The 25,569-nt window shown below is 49.8% G+C and overlaps 2 protein-coding genes and 1 pseudogene across 2 annotated transcripts; 2 read left to right on the plus strand and 1 right to left on the minus strand.

Annotated features, from left to right (window-relative positions):
• Window positions 1–3,242: 3,242 nt before the first annotated feature.
• On the plus strand, window positions 3,243–3,745 carry LOC102859202 (annotated as a pseudogene).
• A 4,582-nt stretch (window positions 3,746–8,327) lies between these two features.
• Window positions 8,328–21,613, plus strand: P2RX6 (purinergic receptor P2X, ligand-gated ion channel, 6). The gene is made up of 14 exons (XM_006894610.1): window positions 8,328–8,461; window positions 8,990–9,140; window positions 10,687–10,758; window positions 17,066–17,141; window positions 17,314–17,407; window positions 17,481–17,561; window positions 17,643–17,784; window positions 17,870–17,979; window positions 19,580–19,673; window positions 19,749–19,814; window positions 19,962–20,039; window positions 20,108–20,170; window positions 20,421–20,492; window positions 21,581–21,613. Exons 1-14 carry the CDS (start codon window positions 8,328–8,330, stop codon window positions 21,611–21,613), a joined length of 1,266 nt encoding a protein of 421 aa, XP_006894672.1.
• A 728-nt stretch (window positions 21,614–22,341) lies between these two features.
• SLC7A4 (solute carrier family 7, member 4) lies at window positions 22,342–25,293 on the minus strand. The gene is made up of 4 exons (XM_006894573.1): window positions 24,312–25,293; window positions 23,286–23,926; window positions 22,638–22,746; window positions 22,342–22,532 (listed from the first exon to the last, which is right to left on the minus strand). The coding sequence occupies exons 1-4, from the start codon at window positions 25,291–25,293 to the stop codon at window positions 22,342–22,344; spliced, it is 1,923 nt and encodes a 640-aa protein (XP_006894635.1).
• Window positions 25,294–25,569: the final 276 nt, after the last annotated feature.

Genomic DNA, 25,569 nt, shown 5'->3' on the forward strand with positions numbered 1-25,569 from the left:
GTGAATGCCCCTCTCTCTGCACCCCTCTCTTTCCCACTTGGAAGCCCCTGGAAGTCTCTTGGGTTAGCTAATGAAGCTACACCTGAAAGTAGCTTGCTAAAGAGCCTTTCTTTTCATGTCATTATTTTTCACAATCCTCTACTCAAAAGGCAAACAAGCCCTCTGGAAGCTAAACTCCCATTCTGTCTTGAGATAGAGTAGCAATTCTCAAACTGTCCCAATTGGACAAATATCCAGGGACATTCATTAAGATGCAGAGCTGTCATGGTGTATTCTGACTGAGCACTCTGATTCATTCATTGTTCTTCCTGTTTTCATTTCTCAAGCCAGCCTTACTATACCTCTCCTAGGTGTTAGCACCAGGCAAGGGCCTTCCTCCAGGAGTCTGGTTCTTAACCCAGCACAGCACCCCAGGAGATCCTTATAACTGATGGGAGTTCACAGAGTTGCTAGAGTTGTACTTGACTCAGCAGCACCTAACAACAACCAACAACAACAACAACAACAACAACAACGTAGAGATGAATGTTTCTGGGAAGACATACAGTCTATGCAAAAGCCCTGGGGCAGGTGACATCAAGGAGCTGTACCTCTGTCCTCAAGACATTTGTAATCTTCACTGCTTCTGCTATCACCTACAGGGAGCTCTGATGGCCTAGTGGTCAGAAGCTGCACTGCAATCCAAAGGCATGCGGTTCAAATCCACTAGCAGTTCCATGGAATAAAAATAGGCAATCTCCTCCCGTGTCATTTACTGCTTCTGAAAACCTGCCAGAGGGTCACTTATGGGTCAGTTCTGACTTGACAGCACTTAACAACAACCTACAGCTACGGCTGCCTGTCCAGAGCATCTGTCTTACTAGGAAATTCTTGTTCACTACTCTATTTGAAATGTATTTCTAGTCTTGCATTTCAGTTCACATGTCACTTCCTTGCTGTGGTCTCCCTTTGCTAGAACCACGGTGTTTGTTTCTTTATAGCACCAGCAGTTATTAGAAATTACTTTTGTTAACTTATGTTCCTTGAAGGCAGGGACTCTGTTTAGGCTGGGTCCAATGGGGCGGCATTTGTCCTCAGTACCCACTGCCCCAGGCACACGGATATCCCTAAGATGAGTAAGAAGTTCTGTGTGGCTGGAGTAGGGTAGCTGCTCTCTCTGGGGGTGCACAGTGAAGTCTCGCCAGCCCCACCCACCCAAGCCTGAGGCACCTGAATATTACCCGCTTGGTCAATTCATTATAGCTCAGGCCCTGGAAATGCAGGCTTGTGTGGACCAGCAAAAGCTCAGTGAGGTGGTGGGATGCCTGGTCCTTCAGGCTGTTCTGGGCCAGTTGCACCTTCTGCACAGCTGGGTTTACCACTCGGGCAGCACAGAGAACCTGAACTTCCACTGCTCTCAACTGGTTCTCCACAGGTCCACCTCTGTGGGCAGCAGCACTCCTCAGTCAGCAGGATTCAAAACTAGCTGGTAGGTGGTACACAGGGCAAGGGGCCACAGGTACCAGCCTCCTCCAGCTTCCTCCACCTCTCAAACCTCTAGGTCTGAGGCGTCAGGGAGGCTTTGAAGCTGGGCTGCCTTGTTTTGTCCCATCTGCCAGGTCACCTTCAGCATATTCCCCAGCGCTCCTCCCTACAGGTCTCATCCTAACTCTGCCCTCTTGGCTGGATCACCTGGGTCCAGAGCACGTCTATAACCTGCTGTGTCCAGTGGTCCAAATTAATTAATTAATCTAGTGGAGCTGTGGTGGTGAGTGTGATGAGGATGCAGAGGTCCCTTTGGAGATATTCATGCTGTGGTGAACCCACCCAGAGAAGCCTTTACTGGCATCTCTAAGGACTGGTGATAAAAACCAAGTGGCCTTTCAGTCAGTCCTCAGCACAACCTTGGGTGCAAGTGTCAGCAACCGCATATAGACTGGAAACAGAGATTCAGAGAGGCAAGGTATCTGCTCCAGGTCTCCTACTCATGGGCAGAACCTGCATCAACACCAGTCTCACCTTGCTCTTCCCACACTGCCTAGCACGCCCCCCCCCCCATGACATTTTGGAGTGGGGCTTCAGAAGTCTATGAGTCTACAACCAGAAGAGGATAAAATAGATGAATGGGACCTTCTAAGAATCAAATCCCTATGCACTAAGACTAAAAACTTCTCCACCAGGGTAAAAAGGGAAGCCACAGACTGGGGGAAAGTATTTGGTAATTACATGTCAGATAAGGGACTTATATACAGAATTTATAAAATAGTTGAGCACCACAACAAGATAAAGGTAAATAATCCAATAGAAAAATGGGTATAGAATACGAACACACTTCACCAAAGAAGACATTCAGATGGCTAACAAACACATGAAGAAATGTTCCAATACCTAGCTCTAAGAGAGATGCAAATCAAAACAACTATGAGATATCATCTCACCCCAGTAAGATTAGCAAAATTTAACAGAACAGCAAGCAACAAATGCTGGAGAGGTTGTGGAGAAACTGGAACCCTTATTTACTCTTGGTGGGAGTGTAAAATGATGGTGTTTCAAGGGTATAGTTTTCATGGAGATACCAGTAACAACTCCTACTTCCAAGCTTGTTTTATTCAGGGAGCTCCACCAAACACTGTCCACCATGGGTAACCATTATCACATTTGACACATCAGTGTCACAGTGCTCAGCATCATAGCAACCACGAGTTACCTCTGTACAGCAAATGGACAGACCAGTGCTATACTACTTAGAAGAATGTTTGACCAAAACCAATTAAAACCAGGCCTGAGGGCCGCAGATTAAAAGAATCTATTCCTGAAACACTGCCACACGTGACAGCCAGAGGTTTGGCTTGGCTGAGGCAGTGAAGAGGCGGGTGGCCTTGGCAGCTGGAGGCAGAGGTGGCGGTGGCGGGGGAAGACCATGCCATGGCTCTGTAGGGGAGAAAGTCAAGAACTGCTGGCCTCCTGTTTATACCTCTCAGTTCTATCTCATTCCTGGTTGTCTGTCTCATTATTAATAATCATAAAAATTATTTACCCTTGGTGTGGTGAGAGCATGTGGACGAGGAAGAAAATACAATAGGACCGCTTCCTTTCCTGAAGTCCTGAGTTCTGTTTAGAGCCAACTACACCCAGGCCCCACACTTGACTTCTTCTCATAGTTTGTCCATTTCACCAAGGTGTAATACTGAAAAGCATAGGAACTTTGAGGGGAGAGAAGGAAAAGCATCACAGGAAAAAGATTCGGCTCCTTCATTTCCAACATGGAAGAAACTTACACTAATTCCCTGGGCCCTGAAAAGCTTTTACAGTGCCCCTATGATAAAAACCACCAGATCAGGGCCTCCCGGTTTCCTTATCATCTTATCAAGTGCAGAAAGAATCATCCTGATGTCGCAAACAAGTTAGCCACCTGTCCCTTCGATGCTTGTCACCAGGCTCCTCGGGCTGAAATCAGTCATCATATCTCAAGCTGTGATGACAAGAGCTGTATTGGCAGGATGTTGTCAACCAGACAAGGAACCTTGGACAAGAGACTCTCACTGAGAGCACATGGCAGTGTCCTCCTTGCGATGAAGACTGGGATAAAGATTTGTGAGAACAGACCAGTACCCCATTTGTCTGGGGCACAGCCAACTACTGTGGCAACAACAGCCCTGTAACCAGCATAGTTACAGAACATAAGAGTAACCTGGCTTCAGGCATGCGAGTTCCCAAGTCTCTGCCATATGTTCTGCCATGGAAAAACAATGGAAGTGCAGAGTAACTGAATATCTCATCAAAAGCCAGACTTAAGAAGACTTCTGCTTCTTCCTGCTACCAGTGTGTTCTTCATTTTCTCCTAATCTAATTATAGAAAGATAAACTGTGGCTTTCAAACGGAAAAGTACCTTTTTTCCTCCCTCAAAAAAAAATTCTTTACCCTTGGTCTGTAACAGGTGCAACCACTATTGAAGGCTGTATGGTGCTTTCTCAAAAAGTTGCAAATAGAAATACCATTTGACCCAGCAATTCCACTACTGGGAATTTACCCTAAAGAAACCATAACCGCCACCTAAGCAGATATATGCACACCCATGTTTATCATGACTTTGTTCACAATAGCAAGGAATGGAAACAATCTAAGTGCCCATCAACAAACGAATGGATAGAGAAGCTCCGGTATATTCACACAATGGAATACTACGCTGCACTGAAAAACAAGGAACTAATGAAATATCATTCAAAATGGGTAATCCTGCTGAGTGAATATGCTCAGTCACAAAAGGACAAATACTGCATAGTGCCACTGTTGTAAAACAGGACTGACATTTCGGTTGGGGGGAGACTAAGAAAGATGGGATAAATTATGCATACTTCATTTAAACAGGTGATGGATAGAACTGTTTAAAAGGGATATGTTATTAGGTATTATTGTCATGACAGGAGTCCAGAATGAAGGCTGCTTTGTGGAGTGGACTTCTGGGGAGGGATTGTATAACAATGAAATTTTCTTTTACTTTTCAAAGAGAAGAGTGAACTAGGGGAGGGGAGGTTGGGCAGGGAGAAAAGTGCAACAATGAATAAATGGAAATCCAAAGTCTCTGTAAACTTTCATTAAAATTAATTTTCAGAAAAGGAAAGAAAAAAAAGAAGTCTATGAGGCAATGTAGATGAAGAGAGGTGTGCAGGGGAGCAGGCCAGGAGAGGATCCCAGCATGGGTGTACCTCAGAAGGTCTAACCCTATCCTCCCCCCCCCATCCCTAGAGCCTTTCCTATAGCACCTAACACTAGCAGGAACCTTGACTATCAGACCCAATATGTCCAGGCAAGAAAAGACTCAAGTCTACTCCTCTCCCCTGCTTGGTACCTACCAGAGATGCTGTATTTGCTAAGGATCCTGACCAGGGTCTTTGCTCCTGTGGCACAAAGCTATTGTCCTGAAAGTCTAGGTGCTTGATGTTGGGGCTGGAAAGCAATGCAGAAGCCTGATTCTGGTCCCCCTGGACCAGAGAAGACACAATTGGACGTGACCTTGGCTGCTGTCCTCAAGCCCCACTCCTCTCTATGATCACTGAGTGGGTGGCCATTCTGGAGTGTTGCTGAGGACACAAGAGTTCTCCTCCTAGGCTCCACCCAGACCTCACTCATAGTGCCCTTCCTGACTCCCTAGCATGGCATGCAGTCTCCCCAGCTCTAACATCTACCCTTGCCATAGTGTCTACCTTTGCCATAGCCTTGTTCACATGTGGCTCCAGATGTAGGAGAGGGGCCATGGCAACACAGAAGAAGGTCAAGAGTCAAAGGATGGATACAGAACAACCCCCAGGGAGAAAACAGGCCCTCCCAAAGCTGCTAGCCTCCACTCCACTGAGCCAGCCTCCCAGGGTCCCTGAGAAGTACCGGGCCCCAGGCCACAGTGCCATAACATCAGTTCTGGAGTGTTCCCTTGGTGCCCAAAGCAGGAAGCAATCAAGATATTGTGAGCTCTTCGAGGCTTCAGGTAGAAAGGCCCCTTGACAAGGTTTGCAAGCTCACAGTGTCTAGGAGAAGACAGGGACAAACATGGACTCCACCTTGGACACAGTCATCTGCTCTATCCCTGGCCTCCATCACCACCCCTGAATATGTGTCTGTACCAGTAGTTGTTGTTAGGTATCAGCAAGGTGACTATGACTCATGACAAGCCTATGAACAACAGATCTGAACTCTGTTCTGTGCCATCTTCACAATCTCTGGGATACTCATAAACTTTTTGTAGTCAAGTTGATTCCAACTCATAGTGACTCTGCCAGAGAGGGAATAACAAAGACTTTTCACAACTCTAATTTTTATATAAATAGCCTATCACATCGTCCTTCCACAGGGCCTTTGCGAGGTTTGAACTACTTACCTTTTTAGGTTTCCAGCCAAACATTTTAGCCACTCTGTTACCAGGGTGTTTTGTTTTTTGGGTTTTTTTTTCCAGTGGGGAATACCAAAACCCACTTTCATGGGGTGGAATCCAACTCATAATGGCCACCAGGTTTCTGAGGCTGTCAATCCTCACCCCATGGAGCTGATGATGGATTTGAACAAGCTGAGCTGTAAGCTAGCAGCCAAACACTATGCATTAGGCCACCAGAACTCCAATACAAGTGTTGTTGTTGTTAGGTACTGTTAAGTAGAGTATGACTCACAGCAACCGCATGAAAAAAAGATCTTGTGCTGTCCTCATCATCTCTGATACACTTGAGCCCGCTGCAGCATATACTGTATCAATCCATCTAGTTAGGGTCTTCCTCTCTTTTGCTGACCCTCCATCGTTCCAAATATGATGTCCCTCTGCAAGGAATAGCCTCCATATTGTGCCTGAGAGCATCAAGGCTCTGAAAAAGCAAGTCCCCTCTAAGAAGGCAACACTACTGGGAGGTAGCATAGAAGGACAAGGATCTGGCCTATTTGATGCCAAAACAGAAGCATGTTAGAAAGGTGACAGTTGTCTCCAATAATCTGTGCACACTTTGGGAGAGGAGGCAGAAACAATTGTAAATTTTATCCATTCATTTCTTTAGTTCTGGAGAGATTATTGTGGATGGTGCGGCATCAGGCAAAGTTTTGTTGTGTTGTACGCAAGAGTTGCTATGAGTTGGAGCCCATGCTAATATCCATGCACCTAACAACAATATCCGGGAGGTGGAGGAGAGTGTGGACATGGCTTCCAACTCTGACCAGAAAACGGAAACAAAAATTCTCACCACTGGACGGATAGACAACAATGAAACCGCCAATGACTTTATCTTACTTGGATCCACAATCAATACACTTGATAACAGCAGTCAGGAGATCAGGAGACATAAGGCACTAGGAAAGTCTTCAGCAAGGACCTCTCCAAATTACTGAGGAGCAATGATGCCAGTTTGAGAACTAAGGTGCACCTTATTCAGGCTATGGTCTTTCCAATCAGTTGCTATGTAGTTAAGAGTTCGACAATGAATAAGGATGACAGAAGACAGATACTGGAGAAGTGTGTTGAATATCCCGTGAACGGGTGGAAAGAACAGATTATATCTTGGAGAAGGTGTAGCCAAAGTGCTCCTTGGAGGTAAAGATGACAAAGTGTCACCTCACATACTTTGGGGATGTAGCTAGGTGAGGCCATTCCTTGGAGAGGGACATCATGCTTGGAAAGGTAGAGGGAGGGTAAAAGTGAGGAAAATCCTCAACCAAATGGATTGACACAGTGAATGCAGCTATGGGCTCAAGTGTGTCAAAGATGATGTGGATGGCACAAGATAGGACAAAGTTCAGGTCTGCTCTTCATAGGATCCCTGTGAGTTGTACTCAACTTGCTGGCACTTAACAATAACAACAACATTCTTCAGCTTCTTTTTCTGTGTTGAGAAAATCCAGTCCTGAATCCATTTCAGGCTGGAATACCTCTTTCACATTTTTGCAGAGTTCTTGCATCCTAAAATTATTCTGGTAGCGTGCTCTGATGGTGGGGTCTTAGCTAGTCAAGGATCCCCACCCACTCGGCCATAGCCTGTTCCGTCTTAGAAGAGGCCCTAGAAATAAGGAGTTAGGCCTGATCTATCCAGCTCAAGGGCATCTTCCGTTTTCTGGTCAGAGTTCGAAGCCATGTCCACACTCTCCTCCACCTCCCTGGCCTCTGAAAGACCTCCTGCTGCCTCCTTCTTCGCATCAGGTGTCCTGCAGGGAACCTCCCAGGGCTACACCCCTTTGATGCACCTGCGCACAGGGGCCGTGAGCTGGGCACACCTAGGGGAGTGAGCCGGATTCCGGACGTACCCACCAATAGGGGCGCAGCCTCCCAAGAACAGGAGCGCGCCGCAGGGCTCCGCGTGGCGGTCTCCCGGGTAACCAATGTTGTTGTTGCTGCAGAAGTAGCCTCGGGCCACCTCCAGCCGGGAACTTTGCACACTGTAGCTAACTGCACAGAACGATCCACGTGCGCAGTGTCTGGGAGCCTTAAGAACACTCAGTCTCTCAGCCTCTCCTTGAAGCTCGCCTTCGCCCTTATTTCGCTGACTCCAGTGTGCATTTAAGTTATTGCATTGTTCTCTGCTTGGGACAAAGAGGAAACTTTAGCTCTATCAGCCTCCCTTCTCAAAGAGGGACCTCTGACCAGAGGTCAGGTGTAAGGGTGCTGTCAGATGCCCTGAGTGCCCAGGGCCTGCAGAGGAATCCGGAGAAGATGGGGCTACGGGTTGCACCCAGGGCTGAGGGTAGAGGTTGAAGACTGCCGTGTGCAAGTGTCCCTTTAATAACCACAAGCCTGTCCCGGCTTGGATGCTGCAGGCTGTGCCTGCAGCTGCTGTGCTGACTCATGTGTCCTGGCAAGTAGTATGCTGCAGGCACAGGCAGCATGGGTGCCCTCAGGACCGTGGCTGGCTGGGGGCTTCTGGATTACAAAACGGAGAAGTATGTGATGACCAGGAACTGGCGAGTGGGTGTCCTGCAGAGGCTGCTACAGCTTGGGGTTGCAGTCTATGTGGTGGGGTAAGATACGTGCTCTTTGCTAGGTGATTGGAGAGCTTGGACCCTGAGCTCTTTAGGGGCTTAACTGGAGGGTGTGACTGGGTGGGTGCAGATAGATAGAATGTATCCCTCTGACCAGGGGCTGGCAGCATATGAAAGTGAACTAAGAGCTTGGTCCTTTGCCCACCTGCCCCTTAGTGCCCAGCACAAAGCAGAGCAGTTCCTGCCCTAACCTGGGGCGGGGGGGCAGCACAGCAGGCCAGGAGGCAGTCTGGACCCTTGTGCTGGCTGTTTGCTGAGCCCCCTGCCCACCGAGAGAAGACTGACTCCAGCTTGGGGCCAGGAGAATTTTTAGGAGGGAGCTGGGCCTGGCAGGGCCAGGGTGGTGGTGGTGGTGGGGCCATTTCTGCGCAGAGCACTGTCATCTGGCCCAGAGTTTTGGAGCAGAAGACAACGAGAAGAATGTGTGGGAGAAAAGACAAGGATGTGACTGTGGGGAGGGATGGATGTGTCCTGCATACACCACACTGCCCAGTTCTTCCTCCCCAGGTGGGCCCTTCTTGCCAGAAAAGGCTACCAGGAACGGGACCTGGACCCTCAAATTGCCATCATCACCAAACTCAAAGGCGTTTCTGTGACACAGATCAAGGAGCTAGGGAACCGGCTGTGGGATGTGGCTGACTTTGTGAAGCCGCCACAGGTGAGCCCTGGGTCTGGTGGCCAGGCCCTGTCCTCACCTCAGATCCTCTGTCACTGCCTTCTAGGCTCCTGAGTGTGTCTGAGAGCTTAAGGTGCCAACATTGGGATCTCCTTGGGGTAATGCCTGGTCAGGGCTTTCGGATACAAGTAGGAGTTTTCTTGGGGGACAGGGAACCTGTGAGAGGACCCCAGGAAGCCAGGCAGGAAGGTCTGCATCTAGGAGGGAATGGAATGTCTGGGAGCAACTGCAGGTTTGAGCTAGGGGGAGGCTGGGAGGGACTGGGGGTCCTGTGCTCTATCTCTTCCCTTCCTGCCCTGGGCTACGGCCGCTGAGTGCCCTCGTCCCTCAGCATAGTGAGCTCTATTCTGCTGATGCCCAAATGGTAGCCCCAGGTTCTATTTCCCTAAACCCCTAAGCCCCTGAGACCCTCCCAGCTGTAACATGTGCAAAGAGGAGGCATATCCTGGCCATTGCTGCCTTTTCCTCATGCATTCAGGGCTGTGACATCCACCAGTGCCAAAATTAGACCTGGGATATGGCCTGCACACCTTTCTGTCTCTCACGTTAAACACATCTTCTGACTGTAAGGTCATCAAGGAAGGACAGAACTCAGTTCAGACCAAGAAAGACAGTTTATTGAAGGGAAACTGCCAGGCTGGCTTTAAAGCAGCTACTTAGAGTGGAATTTTATATTGTCTTACAAGGAAATTGGGAAGTTAAGATGTTCACAACTGCTTGGTACAAGATAAGGGAGCAAGTCAGGGCTTGTGGAAAAGGGAGGTGGAATAGTTTTGCAGCTCTGACAGAGATAAACGGAGTTGCAGCTGCGGCTTTGATCATTTCTGTGGCTGTTCTGGAAAAGGAAGGAAGGAGAGATACTCCGCAGCCTAACAGTGACACATTTCACTACTGCCCATGCTAGCCTAGGATGAAGCTGTGGATTTTCAGTGAGTCCCTGACTTCCCCTCTTGGCCATGCCCATCCCAGGTATAGTGTCCACAGCAGCCAGCCTAGGATGGTGCCAGTCACTGCTGCCCTCCATAATGACTACTACCAAGGCCGCCACATGCTGCTGGCCACTACAATACCCTCCACTGTTTTCTTCCCTCACCACCTTCCCTGGTCATGCACTCTGAGGCATGCAGAGCTCCCCCTACAGCCCTGTGGTCAGACTTCTCCATGTTCCTGGTTACCCTCTGACTCTCCTGGCAGGGGTCAGGCCCACCTTAGCTCTGGATTTCCAGTATCTAGAAGCAAGAGGCTTCTGGAGAATTTCAGTTGAGTGAGGAAGTTTGAATGAAAGGAAATAGCTTCATCTCAAAGAAGAGTCCTGGCTTGAGGATCCCTGGACTTAGAAATGGCCCTGAACCCAGCCAGCCTCCTAGCCCCCACCTCAGCCTGCCTTTTAGGAAGCATTTCCCTGGGGGAGGCAGCATTGGTGATTATCTGGGCCTGAGTCCAGTGCCCTCAAACAGCAGGCTGCTGGCCTCTGACTTGTCCAGTGAAGGCAGCCAAGCAGGGATTAATGCTTCAACTTACCTCCTAGGGAGAAAACGTGTTCTTCTTGGTGACCAATTTTCTTGTGATGCCGCCCCAAGTTCAAGGCAGGTGCCCAGAGGTAAGGTTGCTGGAATCCTCCCCTGGACACTCCTGCCACCCCCAGTCATGTCCTCTTTTCTTTCCCATGTGACCATGAGCTCATTATTTTTCATATATCCTACGCACTGGGCTAACTTTCTCTGTGACTCTTTGTACTTCATCTTTGCAAACAACATCTGTGGTAGGAATGTGTAAAACGAGCATGTATCTGACCATATCTGACCTCACCACTACTCAATGAGGAACTGTCTCCACTGTTACCAACCGCAGCACAAAACCAATTCCCGTGAGATCAGACATGTCCCCTATGCTCCCGCATCTCTTACTACTAATTCCAGCACCAATTTCACTACTCTGCTAAGTCCCAAATCCATTGCACTAGTTCATAAAACACACAATCATACTCACGTGGGTGAATTTGGGTTTTTAATTATGGAAGTTAACAGGATATAATTCCATTAGGCAACATGATGTAATTCCTCATGATAGCTTCTGAAGCATGCTCAATGGCTTCACGCTACTGTCACAAAACTCAGTCCTTCCAATTATGGCATCTCTCCCCCACTCCCCAGTCCTCCAACAAACATGGGCCAACGCTCCTTGCTCTGGTTCATGGGGTAGCAGTCCCAAAGTCAGCTTCATCTCACGCTGGGTCTCTGGTTCTCTGCTGCTTCCTGCTGCTGCTCTCCTGTAGGACCTGCTGGCACAAGAACCTATGATCCCTGAAGGGTGGGCTGCAGTCTCTGTTTTTTCTTTGCTGGTCATGTTGTTGTTAGGTGCTGTGCTATGTAGTCAAGCACAATTCATAGCGAACCTACGAACAACGTATCTGAACCCTGTCCCGTCCTGTGCATTCCTCACAATCTCTGACACACTGGATCCCTTTGCTGCAATCACTATGTCACCACCTGGTTGCAGAGCTTCCTCTTCTTCACTGTCCCTCCACCTTTTCAAGTATGATGTGCCTCTCCCTCTGAATAGCCTTTTCCACTGAATCTGCTCACTTTAATGACAAGACTAACCAATCCCCTTGTGGATAGTTTCACATCCTATTCACATATTCCTGTCAAAGTCAAAGTCACATATTCCTGTCAAAGTCATATATTCCATGACAAAGTCAAAGTCAATGTCAATGGTTAGGGAAGCCATTTTGAACAGTAAATCCTTAACAGCACAGAATTACTTTTTTCCTAGTAGAAATGAGCAGATGTGGGTTTAGAGGAACCAAATTGTTACCCAAGGACACATAGCCTGTGGGTGACAGAGCTGGGGTGCTGGCTTGATTCTGCTGACCCCAGTGCCCCAGCTCTTGTTCTGGGACTCTGAGTGCTCAGTTTCCCCAAAGGCCCTGCCCCTCTCTACTACTCTTCTGCTTGTTCTCCAGCACACAACACACAGGTAGGCTCTAACATGAAAGCAGAGCGTCTCTCCAGATGTGCCCAGACAGATGCCTTTCTTGAATTCATAGGACAGGAAGCTGGAAGGGAACTCTGGTGGCGTAGTCTGTAGGGAGCCGCACTGCTAACCTGAGGGTGGAGCTTCTCCAGCAGTTCTAATCCAACAGCAGTGCCCTGGGGAAAGATGAGTCATCCCCACAACCCCCCAGCCTGCTCCAGTGTCAGTTCTGAGTCACTTCTAACTTGACAGCAATGATTTTGAGGTGTTTTGGGGTTATTTTAGTTTATGGTAGCTGGATTATTTTTGTAAATTGTGATGTTGTTGTGTTATGTGCTGTCAGGTGGACTACAATTTGTAATGACCCTAGGAACAACTGCTCTGAACCTTGCCCTATCCTTAGCCAATCTCACCATCTGTGACACACCTGCCTTCATTGGCATAGTCACTGTGTTAATCCATCTCATCCAGGATTTTTTTCTCTTACACACACACACACACACGTACACACATGCTACAGTTTCTCTGAGGGACTGTCCTTGGAGAAATTGTGGTGTCTATATAAATACATAAAAAAGGAGCTCAGGTAGCCTGGTGGTAGGACACTGTGCTACAATCTCAAAGGTCTGTAGTTTGAACCCACCAACTGCTCTGCAGGAGAAGGACGGACAATCTCCTGAGCAATTTATTGCTTCTGAATACCTGCTGGAGTGTCAGCTGTGGGTCAGTTATAACAACAACCACACACATGAGCTCTGATGACTTAGGGGATAAGGAGTTGTACTACCAACCCAAAGACAGGTGGTTCAAATCCAGCAGCTTCTCTGAAGGAGAAATATGGGCAATATCACATTTCTCCTCATAGAGTCCAGCCTCCCGGATAATCTGTTCTGCATATAGATTGAAAAGGTGTAGAGATAGGACACAACCCTGGCATACACCTTTCCCAATTTTAACTGTGCAGTGTTCCCTTGCTCAGTTCTGAAGACTGGGCCAAGTATAGGTTTCACATAAGCATGATCAAGTGTTCTGGGATTCCCATTCTTCTCAAAAAGTCAGAGACAGTTTGTTGTGGTCCACACTGTCAAATGCCTTTGCATAGTCAATGAAACACAGATAGACATTCCTCTGGTACTCTTTGCTTTCAGTCAATATCCATCTAACATTAGCTACAATATCCCTAGTATCACGGCCTCTTCTAAACTCAGCCTGCACTTCAGGCAGTTCTCTGTTGATGTGCTGTTCCAGTCGTTTTTGGATAGTCTTCAGCAGAATCTTGCTTGCATGTGATATTAATGATATTGTTCAATAATTTCCACACTTTGTCAGATCACCTTTCTTTGGAATGGGTACAAATATAGATCTCTTTAGTAGGCCAGGTGGTTGTCCTCCAGATTTCTTGGCAGAACTTGGTAAGCACATGCAGGGAAGCATCTGTTTGTTGAAATATATCAAATACCATGAATTCCTGGGGCCTTGTTTTTTGCTAATTCTTTCAGGGCAGCTTGAATTTTTTTATCACCACAGGCTCTTGTTCATACATTGTTTCATGAAACTCTTCTGTGTCCACCAATTCCTTTTGGTATAGTGACTCTGTATACTCTTTCCATCTTGTTTTAATACTTCCTTGATCATTTAATATTCTGCCCAAAGCGTCCTTAAGTATTGCAACTCATGGCTTGGATTTGTTCTTCAGCTCCTTGAGCTTAAGAAATGCTGAGCCAGTTCGGCCCCTTTGATTTTCTGACTCCAGCTCCTTCCACATCATCAAAAATACTTTTGAAAGAAAAGAAAAACCACAAAAGCTGACTTTACACATAGACCTCACTAGATAAACTGCACAGCAATCAGATTGACCACCTCTGTGGAAGAAGTCATTGGAGCAGCTCGATATCAGCAATCAAAACCAGACCAGGTGCTGACTGTGGGAAGACGTCAATGAGCAAGTTCAAACTGAAGCTGAAAAAAAATTAAAACAAGTCCACAAGAACCAAAATATGACCTTGAGTTTATTCCACCTGAATTTAAAAATATCTTAAGAATAGATTTGAAACATTGAACACCAGGGATCGAAGGCCAGATAAATTGTAGAAAGATATTAAGGATATCAACAATGAAGAGAGCAAACAATTACTACAAAGACAAAGGAGAAAGAAAAATCAAAATGATTGTCAGAAGAAACCCTAAAAATAGCACTAGAAAATTGAGATGCCAAAACAAAGGAAAAAGATGTTGTTGATATAAAAATGTTGAACAGAAGATTTAAAAAAAACCCACAAAACAGCTTGAGAAGACAAGGCAAAGTACTGTAATGGAATGTACAAAGAGCTAGAATTGGAGGATTTTTTTAAAAAGGGAAGAACTCGCTCAGCATTTTCCAGGCTGAAAGAATTGAAAAACCAATTCAAACCTTGACTTGCAGTACTTAGAAATGTTATGGGCAAAATCTTGAATGATCCTGGAAACATCAAAAGAAGATGGAGGGAATACACAAGTTATTGTATTTAAAAAAATTGGACGACCTGATATAAACTAGTGGAAATCCTGAGACGTATGTGTGGCCCTTAGCTGCTCTTTCAGTCTAGAACTGAATTTACCCTGTTGTTCAATTTTCCACTCAAAATAGACACATCTGTAAGGAGAACAATAACACAAAGGAGTATTTAGTACTTAAGAATTCTTTCATTCGTGTAGTTTCACAGGGCAGTATTTGTCCAAGGATAAAAAAAGTATTTGTCCAAGGATAAAAAAAGGTAAAAAGGAAAAGGAGGGAGGGATGAATTGGTACAAAAACCACAGAGAGATAGTGGGAAGAGTGAGGATACAATTTGGAGATTGTAATGAATGTCATAAAACAATATATATATGGATGGTTAAATGAAATACCATTCTGCTTTGTAAGCTTTAAATAATAATTATTGTTGTTATTATGTGCTGTCGAGTCACCTGCAACCCATAGTGATCCTATGTACAGCAGCTCTGAACCATGCTCTTTCTTGAGCCAGTCTCACTAATTCCGATATGACAACTCCCATTGCCCCAGATACTGTATTAAACTATCTCATCCTGAGTCTTCCTCTCCTGCACTGTCCCTCCACACTTCTAAGCATGATGTCCTTCTCCAAGGACCTGTCTTTCCTGGTCACGTGCCCAAAATATGTGAGACAGCGCTTCAAAATCCCAGCTTCCAAGGAGAGACTTGGTTTCAGCCTCTCAAAGACAGACCTGTTTCTTTTCTTGGTGGTCCATGGTATGTTTAAGACTCTTCTCCAGCACCACAATTCGAAGGCATCAATTCTTCTGTCATCCTTAGTCATTTTCCAGCTCTCTGATGCATAGCAAGTAATTGTAAAACCCATGGCCTGGATTAGGCACACCTTAGTCTCTAGACTATCGTTGCTTTTCAGCACTCTGGAGAGGTCTCTGACAGCAGATTTACCTAATGCAATTCGTCTTTTAATTTCCTGACTGCTGGTGCCAAGAGTATTGATTGTGGAGCCCAGCAAGCTGTAATTGCTGTCAATTGGCTCAGTGGTAAGAATCTCTTTCTTCTTGATGTTGAGCTTCAATCCATATTGAAGACTACAACCCTTGACCTTCTGTAGCAAGCGCTTCAGATCCTCCTCAGTTTCAGCAAGCAAGGTTGTGTCATATGCATAACACAGTTTGTTGATGAGTCTTCCTCCAATCCTGATGCCACATTCCTTCTCATAAAGCCCTGCTTCCTGGATGATCTGTTCTGCATACAGATTGAAAAGGTATGGAGACAGGATGCATCTCTGATGCACTCCTTTCCTGATTTTGAAACATGCAGTGCTTCTCTGCTCTGCTCTGAGGACTGCTTCCTGGTCCAAGTATAGATTTCACATGAGCACAATAAAGTGTTCTGGGATTCCCATTTTCCTCAAGGCTAGCCACAGTTTGTTGTGATCCACACAGTCAAATGCCTTTGCATAGTCAATGAAAAACATATAGACATTTCTCTGACCCTCTGCTTTCTGCCAAGATCCATCTGATGTTGGCTATAATGTCCCTAGTGCCACAAAGTCTTCTAAACTCAGCTTTCTGGTAGTTCTCAGTCATCTCTGGATAATCTTCAGCAGGATTTTGATAGTGTGTGATATTAGTGATATTGTTCTATAATTTCCAGACTCTGTCAGGCCACCTTTTTTTTTTTTTGGAATGACAAGGAATATGAATCTCTTCCAGTCAGTTGGGCAAGTAGTTGTCTTCCAGATTTCAGTCTGAGCACCTTCTACTCTACATTTGATTCCCTTGTGGCTGATCCCAGAGTACATGTGACTCTCTGCAGGAATGCATGTCCCTGGTCTCCAGAGGGCACATGGGAGGGAATAACCTGGTCCCCAAGCAAATAGGCTGAGAGGTCCTCCATACACTGTTGCCCAGGCTTCCCAGACTCCAGGGTCCAGGCTCCTCACCCACCACACCTGATGCCTCCACACACCCCCCTCCTCTGGATGCTTCACTCCCTCTGTCCATCTGCTTGCAGTCGGACAATCTGGGCCACAACTCCTCACTCCCCCTGCCCTTGGTGCTGTATATGGTTAACATGCTCAGTTACGAATGGAGAGGTTGGAGGCTCAAGGCCAACCAGAGGCACCTCAGAAGAAAACCATGGAGACCGGCTTTCAAAAATTCAGCTAGTGAAAGTCCATGGCACAGTCGTTAGCAGTCAGAGCTGATTCAAATGCAAGTGGTTTAGTCTTTAGGTTTGGCTCCTGCTGGAGGTAGAGCCTGGGGAGGAGGAGAGGGCTCCGGGGCCTCACTTCTCCACATCGCCTCTTCTTCTTTGCACACTCCTTTCTTCCTCTGTGTCCCAACTCAGTGTGCCCTTCAGGGTGAGGGTAGAGTGAGGCTGGACTACCTACCCTCCTGGACTCTTGGTGACTCTGTTCTCTGGAACCCCCTAGCACCCTTCTGTCCCACTCGCGGCCTGCTGGACAGACAAGGACTGCCCTGAAGGAGAGATGGGGACGCACAGTCATGGTACTGGGGGATTCTCCCAGGGTTCTCTTTGGGGGGGCTGGACTTGCGGTCGTCCTGGTGTGGAGGGCTCCTGGGAGCAGGCCTGGCTGAGCCCTGTGTCCCTACATTTCTCCTGACCCCTTCGAAGGCCCTGAAGAGACTTGAGAGTCTCGCATTTATCTTATTTCCAAAGGCTTCAAAACAGGCCGGTGTGTGGTGTTCAACGGGACGCACAGCACCTGTGAGATCTACAGCTGGTGCCCGGTGGAGAATGGTGAAGCGCCTCGGTGAGTTGACTCGTGGCCACACGGGACCCCAGGTCCACTGAGGCCTGCCTTCACCCCATCTCTCTGCCCCCAGGAAACCCCTGTTGGCCCAGGCTGAGAACTTCACACTCTTCATCAAAAACACTGTCACCTTCAGCAAGTTCAACTTCTCCAAGTGAGCATAGGAATCCTGGCTGGTCTCAGAGCCTGTGTCCAGTACACCACTGTGTATGACTGCCACTTCTGTCCCCTCCAGGTCCAATACACTAGAGACCTGGGATGCCACCTACTTCAAGTGCTGCCGCTATGACCCAACAGCCAGCCCGTACTGCCCTGTGTTCCGCATCGGTGACCTGGTGCAGGCCGCGGGCGGGGCCTTTGAGGACCTGGCCTTGCTGGTGGGTCTGTGGCCAGGGATCTGAGAGGGTGTAGGTAGAGGTCCCTGGCCATGTCACTAATGGGGCAGTAATGTGATGTGTGCAGGGTGGTGCTGTGGGAATCCACATCCACTGGAAGTGTGAGCTGGACGCCTGGAGCTCGGACTGCCGACCCCACTACTCCTTCCAGTTGCAGGAGCGCAGCTACAATTTCAGGTGTGCCCTGCATCCTTCCCGGGACCAGACCCAGGCCTGCCGGGCCCCAGCCAAGGTTCCCCTGTGCTGGTTTCCTTCTTGCAGCGGGGGCAGCCCACACCGGGCCAGCCTCTTGGATGTGTCTTGCAGTATGCTGGACAGTGTAGGAGGAGCCAGGGGGCTCCCTCCTGAGCACGGTGTCCTCCCCTCCCTGTACCCGTACTCCATCCCTGATTCCCCTTTGCCTCCAGTCTCCTGCCTCCATCCCAGAGGGGGCTTTCCTTTTGACTTTCCTTGTAGAATTTATAGAAAACATTTCAAAGAAATGCTAGAAAAGATCACTTATTAGTGCCCCAAATGTCCATCCGTCGGATCCTTCCATCTTTTATCCTGTACACATCTGTGCCCTCCCTTCACAGCGTTAAGTGGGTCTGTTTACATGTTGTTGTGTGCCATTGAGTTGTAACGGACTCTTCAGCAAGTTTTCAGAGGGAGGAAACCACACAGGCAGAGATCGCCCATCTTACTCCGGCAGAACAGCTGGTGGATTTGAATCATGTGCGTTTGGGTTTGCAGCTCAGCTTCTTACAACTAGGCACCAGAACTTCCTCTCTTGAGCTAGGTTTGAGATGACAATGTTTGAAAGGAAGTATCAGACACTCAGATACTCACTCCTTTCACATCGCCCTACCTCATCTCTCCTGAGTCTAAGGGCCTTCCCGAGATGACCACTTCCTATTGTCACCCTGTCTCAGCCTCCCAGTGCTGCTACAGCAGAAATGCCACCGTGGGTGATTCCAATGAGTGGAAGGGCATTTTCTCACCGTTGAGGTCCTATAAGTTTAAATGCAGGACATTAGCTGGGGGAGCTCTCTCTGTGGACCCTGAGCAGGGTCTTGTTCCTTTCATTCTAGCTCTTCTGTTCCTGAGTCCTTGGGATCTCCATGTGGTATCTGACTTCCCATTTGTTCTCATTCCACTATGTGTCTCTGTTGTTGTGTACCATCACGTTGGAACCATAGCTGATCAGGTTTTCAGAGGCAATTAATCATAGGGGAGGAGATTGCCCACCTGTCTCCTGTGGAGCAGCTAGTGGATTTGAACTACGTGCCTTCGGAATTTCGGTGCAGCTCCTTACCACTAGGCCAGCAGAGCTCCGTATAACTCAGAAGTGCTGGTGGCCTAATGCTAAGAAGCTATGTTGCAATCCCAAAAGCATGCAGTTTAAACTCACCAGCTGTTCCACAGGAGATGGATGGGCAGTCTCCTTCTGCACAATTTACTGCCTCTGAAAACCCACTAGAGGTCAGTGGGAAGATCAGTGAGGGGTTGGTTCCTACCCATCAACACATAGCAACAACAAGCAGTTACGTAGGGAGGTCTGGTGGCCTGGTGTTAAGAAGCTGCACTATAATCCCAAAGGCACATGGTTTGAATGAACCAGCTGCTCTGTGGGAGGATGGAAAATCTCCTCCTGTATGATTTATTACCTCTGAAAGCCCACTGAAGGGTCAGCTATGGGTTGCCTCCTACTCCACAGAACAATAAGAAACCTAAAAGTGTCTCAACTCTGGACTTACTGGGTAGAGCTCATCTTCTGAGCACTCTTTTTCTGCCCCAGGACAGCCACTCACTGGTGGGAGGGCCCTGACGTGGAGGCCCGAAGCCTGCTCAAGCTCTATGGAATTAGATTTGACATCCTCGTCACGGGCCAGGTAGGGCGAGGCCAGGGGAATAGGGGACAGGTGGACAGGGCTGAGGTGCCCAGGGCTCACCTGGGACTCTCTTAGGCAGGGAAGTTCGGGATCATCCCCACAGCTGTCACCCTGGGCACTGGAGTGGCGTGGCTGGGTGTGGTGAGTATGACCGCTCAGAGCACCCACTTGCAGGGACAGAATGCTGGTGCCTGTGTGTCCCGCCTGCCATCACGTCTCCAAGTGATGGCTGGGAAGTGTCCAGGAGGCCGGAGAGGCCTGGGTCACAGTTCTGCTCTTCTCTTCCAGGTCACCTTTTTCTGTGACCTGTTGTTGCTCTATGTGGACAGAGAAGCCCGTTTCTACTGGAGGACCAAGTACGAGGAGGTGAGATGTGGGTGACCTGGTGTGACTGCACAGTGCCCCCAACCCTGACCTGCTGCCCTCCTCTGCAGGCGAAGGCTCCCAAGGTGACGGCCAACTCCATGTGCAACAAGCTGGTATTCAGCACCCTCTTAGTTGGTCCAGCACCAGCCCCTGCCACTGTTGCAGAGGGCCCTGCACCAACCCCAGGATGGCCCTGTCTAGGTGCTGACACCAATGGGGCTCCCTCGCTGTCTCCTTCCTGAAGCTCACAGCTATTCTCGGCTGGACGGGGATATGGAAAGGCAGAGGTCCTGCCCCAGGGCCCTCAGATTCAAATCCAGCAGAGCTAAGGCTGGAGGCAGGGGAGCTCCCAGGCAGACTCTGCTCCCAATCCCATCCCAGACCGGCAGCTGCCTGAAGGCCCAGAAGCAGCTACTTTGTCGAAAGGCAGCCTCTCCAGCAGCCGTGCACCAGGTGTGGGACGCAGGCCCTCCCACCAATGCTGCAGATGGCATCACATGGAGGTCCTCACTCCTTGGCCCTTTACTGGCTTAATGTGGCCTCAGAAAAAATGCTGGGAGGTTCCCACTGCTCCAGGGCTGGTCTGCCTCAGCCATGGAATGAGGAAGCAGCTGGGGTGCCCTCCAGGATCCCAGGCAAAGCGTGGGCATTGCTGATGCTCATTGCTGACCACTGGCCACTTCCTAATGACAGCCTCAGGAGATGGAGACTATGTGGCAAGGAGGCCCAGGTGTGGAGTGACATCCTTCTGGACCTCCTCGTTTCTAACTCCCTAGTTCTAACCCCTCAAATCTGCCCATCAGACTTTCCAGGAACCCTAGGAATGGACAGCAGGTGTATCTGAACCTTGTCTGGGAGCCTGCCTGGCTCAGGTACCCTTGACTTTCAGCAAAACTCTAGTTGAGAACCATGTCACCAATCAAAGCCTCCACAGCTGGTTGAGAGAGCTAGCTCAGAAATTTTTCCTGTGCTTTGGTCCACTGTCTGGAGAATTCTCTCGGGCCACAGAGGCAAAGCTCACACTTAGTCTTGAGGCAATAGGCAGAGATGGGGATGCTCCTTTCTCTGGAAAGTGAGAACCTGCTCTCTCCTGGGGTCCCTGGAGACCAGACAGATGCTGGCTGCTTGCTTGTGCATGGACCAGATCAAGGGGCCAAGGGAGGGACATGTGAGGACCAGCACCTAACACTTAGCGCCTTGACAAAGCCCTTGGATTCCTGCTGCTTGAGTCCCCAGAAAAGCATCTCTGGAGAGGCAGGCCCAGAGGAAAAGGCTGAGAGAGCAGGTTCTGGAGGAAGAGCACCATCAGATGTTGTGACTGAAGAGTTGAGAAGTAAAGCCTGCCAAAGCTGCCAGTTTCATGTGTTGTCTTTGCAAAGCAGAAGGGAATGGGGAGGCTTCTGCAGGAGATGTGACAGCCATGTGGAGTCTGGGGTGCAGGAGAGACCTGGAAACAAGCCTCATAGCTACCAGGTGACTTGGAATCTACATGGGACAAGTCCGGTCACATGTACACTTCACGTGTGTCCCTTTGCCTCCAGGCCTCTGGCTGGCAGGTGGAGTTAGAAGAGTGAGCCCTGGTCTTGGAAAGCTATGGTCAGGAAGGAGCCCAAACAGGGAGCAGAGTTTGGAAACCCTGAGTGTGCACTTCCAGACAGTCTTGTGGCCCAGGCCAGGTGTCTGTGGGGGTGTACAGCAATGTGGTGATGCCCTGGTGGCTCTGAGAGGGCTATAGGTACATGCTCCCTTAGGAATCCTGGAATTCAGACTTAGGTGCAGAACCAAGAAAATCCTAGTTTTCCAGGCGGCCTCCTTGGGTTCTGACCTCTCCCTCTCAGATTTCCCCTCCAGGAAACATGTGGGAGCCTGGAAGGGGAGCCTTTCCCATCCTTTCAGAGGCCTCCCTTAGAGTTCTCTCAAGAAGTAGGCTGCTCCAGGTGCAAGCAGAGGTTCCTCACAGAGATGAGTGGAAAGCACTGGCCCAGGAGGAGACGCCCAGGACCTAGGCTACCCGTGGTTCCCAAGGGGTGGTTAAGTACTCAGATGCCGCAAAGAACAGGCTAGTGGACACAGGAGGCGGCCGAACAGTTGTTATTGCAGTTAGGCTCAAACTGCAGCCCTCTTCCACCTTCTCAATTTGGTCACATCTGGAACATGCTAGGCAAACAGTCCAAAGCTGTGGCCACAGGCTCTATTCCCTGAGACCCAAAGTTCAGTAAGAGGACTAACGTCCTCAGGACTTAAGGACCTCTCTCTTGGAGGTGGGAGAGGCAGAGCAAAACCTGGGCAGTAGTGGCTGGCCTCACGGGCTGTCAGGCTGTTCCATGTGACTGGGCTCCGGGGCAGGGGGCTGGCTGGAGGGTTGCACAGCCTGTACAGTTTCCTCCAGGCTCCCACTGGGGAACATGACGTAGCGTGTGGTGGTCAGTCCCAGCGGCTCCCGCAGGTTCTCCTTGCTGTGCCAGATGCCGTAGCCAAAATACACAGCGAGTCCTGCAGGGGTGTACAAAGCCTGAAGGCCAGTTCTCCTACCCTGCTCACCTCCTCCTGCAGCCAGGCAACATTTTGAACCCCAGGATCCCACTGGGCTCTACTCACCGACCAGCAGCCAGATGCAGAAGCGCAGCCAGGTCAGGTAGCTCAGCTTCAGCATGAGGCAGATGTTGAGGAGGACACTCAGGGCTGGAGTCAAGGGCACCAAGGGGATCTGAGGGGACAAGGGTGGGGCTGGGATCTGAGGGGACAAAGCTCTGTCAGCCAGGGGTCTGCATTCATGAAACACTAGCATCCTTCTGGAGAATCTGAGGATGTACTGGGTGGTACAAACAGTTAAGTGTGCTTGGGAGCAGATAATTGAAAAACAAACACCCCAGAGTTGCTAAGGAAGAAAGGCTTAGCTTTTGTCAAAACAAACTTGAGAATACAATGGTGCACAGCTCTCTGCTGCATGCAGCAGGTTGCCATGTATTAGAATCAACTCTACAGCAGCTGGCTTGGTGATTTTGGAGATACCCTTCCTGCTCACCATGCAGACAGATGGGGAATACATATCACAGTGGCAGATTTTATGGGAGTGAAAACTCCTGGACTTGGGACCATGCAAGCCAGCTGGGCTGAGTGGTGTGGAAACCCCTGGACTTGGAGCTGTGGAATCCAGCTGGGCTGGAAGCTGCAGAAGGCAGCTGGGCTGGGGGCCGCGGAAGGAAGCTGGGCTGGGTTTAGGGGTGCTGGCTGGGGGAGAAGTACCTGAAAGGTATCCTGCCTGTGTTGTTGCTCGTGGGCTCCCAGGACGAGGAGGCTGAGTAGAAACATGCTGCTGCTAAGCAGAAGCAGTAGGACATAGGTCCACCGAGGAAGGTGCAGGGCTGAACCACCAAAGACCAGCACACAGCCCAAGGCAATGGCTGATGCCACCAGAATGACCAGTGCCCATACCACCGCTGTTCCTGGACTGCACCAGCTGAGGAAGTGCAGGTAGGGTCTCAGGGCTGGTCGCAGCTGCCCAGGCTCAGGGGCTGAGGCATTTTCAGGGTCCACCAGCTGAAGGTGATCTGAGAAGGAGCTGTGCCTCTTGGTCAGGGCACCCAGGCTGGATGGGCCCTGGGAGTCGGGCAGAGCAGCTTTCCGGAAGCGTAGTACTATGACACTGGCCGCCACGAAGGTGTAGGCCAGCAGTGTGCCAATGGACAAGAACTGGACCAGTGCCTCGAGGTCCAGAAGTAATGCCAAGAGGGCCATGAGGACCCCAAACACCAAGATGCCTGCCATGGGCACCTGTGTCCTGGGATGCACGCGGGCAAACAGTGGGAAGAAGAGCCCATCAGTGGCCATGGCATAAACGATACGTGGCAGTGAGAAGAGGTTGCTGAGCAGGACCGTGTTCATGGCTGTGGTAGAGAGTGGGGTTGGTCAGCATGGCAGGAAAGCCTGGAGATCTTGGTAACATGGACATGGACACTCTTGCTCAAGGACCGGACACTGTAGTTTAGCCATCGGATTTGATAACAGCAAGTCCCTCTGCCCAGGAAAGGGTCTGTAAGCAAATGCCCAGACTTGACATTCTAAGTTGGACTGCAGGAGGACAGAGTGAGCTTGACAAGGGCCTTCCCAACAGGCTGGAATGGACAACAGATTCCCGAGTGACTGATTACAACCCTCCCTCCTGGGCCTATTATACAGTTGGTAAAACTGGGGTCCAAATGGAAAATACTCAGGACAGAAGACTGTCCTTTCCCCCTGCCTATTCTCATCCTACCCCGTCAGACCACTCACCGCAAATGGAGCCGACTGCCACGATGAAGCCAGCCCAGCGATAGCCACGCCGAAAGAAGGCATCTGCCAGCGCCGAGTCTGGGTCGAGGCTGTGCCAGGGCACCATGAGGGTCAGCACAGTAGAGACCAGAATGTAGGCACCAGCTGCCAGGCTAAGAGAGATGGCAATGGCCATGGGCACTGCCCTCTGCGGATTTCGGGCCTCTTCACTGGAGGCAGCAATGACATCAAAGCCCACAAAGGCATAGAAACACGTGGCAGTGCCAGCCATGATGCCCGAGAATCCGAAGGGTGCAAAGCCTCCCTCCTCAGTGCTCCAGTTGTGCGGGCGAGCCAGGAAAAACCCCAACGTGATAATAAAAAGGATGACGCCCAGGCTGATGGCTGAGAAGGCATGGTTTAGCCAGGAAGAGACTCGGGCGCCACAGGACACGAAGGCTGAGGCCACAAGCAGGATGCCTGCAGCCAGGAAGTCTGGGGAGCTGGCCAGCAGGGGCACCTCCCAGACACCCAGGCGTTCCTCTGTGAAGTTTCGGATTTGGTGGCCGAAGATGGCATCCAGGTAACCACTCCAGGCTCGTGCCACTGCAGCGCCACCGATGAGATACTCAAGGAGCACATTCCAGCCGATGAGGAAGGCCCACAGCTCCCCCATGGACACATAAGTGAACAGGTAGGCAGAGCCTGTGCGGGGCACCCTTGCCCCAAACTCTGCATAGCACAGGGCAGCCAGCAGAGAGGCCACAGCGGCCATGGCGAAGGAGACCAGCACAGCCGGGCCGGCCATCTGCTTGGCCACAGTCCCAGTGAGTACATAGAGGCCTGAGCCCACCATGCCCCCCACACCCAGCAGCGTCAGGTCCAGCGTGGACAGGCAGCGATGCAACGACGTGGCCATGGTAGATTCCTCCAGTGGCTTCAGCCGATTCAGCTTCCTGCAGAGATGTGCCAGGGAGGCGGCACTGGGCAGTCCCCGAGCCATGGTGGGCAGAGGAGAGGCACCGAGCCAGCCAACACCTGCTTGGGCCAGAGTGACAGAATGACGGGCTGTCTGGCCTGGTGCAGGTCGGCCTTCAGTTCCGCCTCCCTCCAGCCCACTTACCTGTCTGGGTTCTTAGCACCTGGGGGTCAGCTCTACAGTCCTAGGGGCGCAGTAGGGTGTGGGTGGGGTTGGGGGGAGTGGAAGGGCTGTTTGCTCCCTGGGTAGGGGGGAGGGAGTCTATCTGGACACAGAGAGCAACAGGGCCCCTACAGGGTG

Source organism: Elephantulus edwardii, unplaced genomic scaffold, assembly GCF_000299155.1.
Source record: "Elephantulus edwardii isolate Elephantulus edwardi_28Jun2011 unplaced genomic scaffold, EleEdw1.0 scaffold00146, whole genome shotgun sequence".
NCBI lineage: Eukaryota > Metazoa > Chordata > Mammalia > Macroscelidea > Macroscelididae > Elephantulus > Elephantulus edwardii.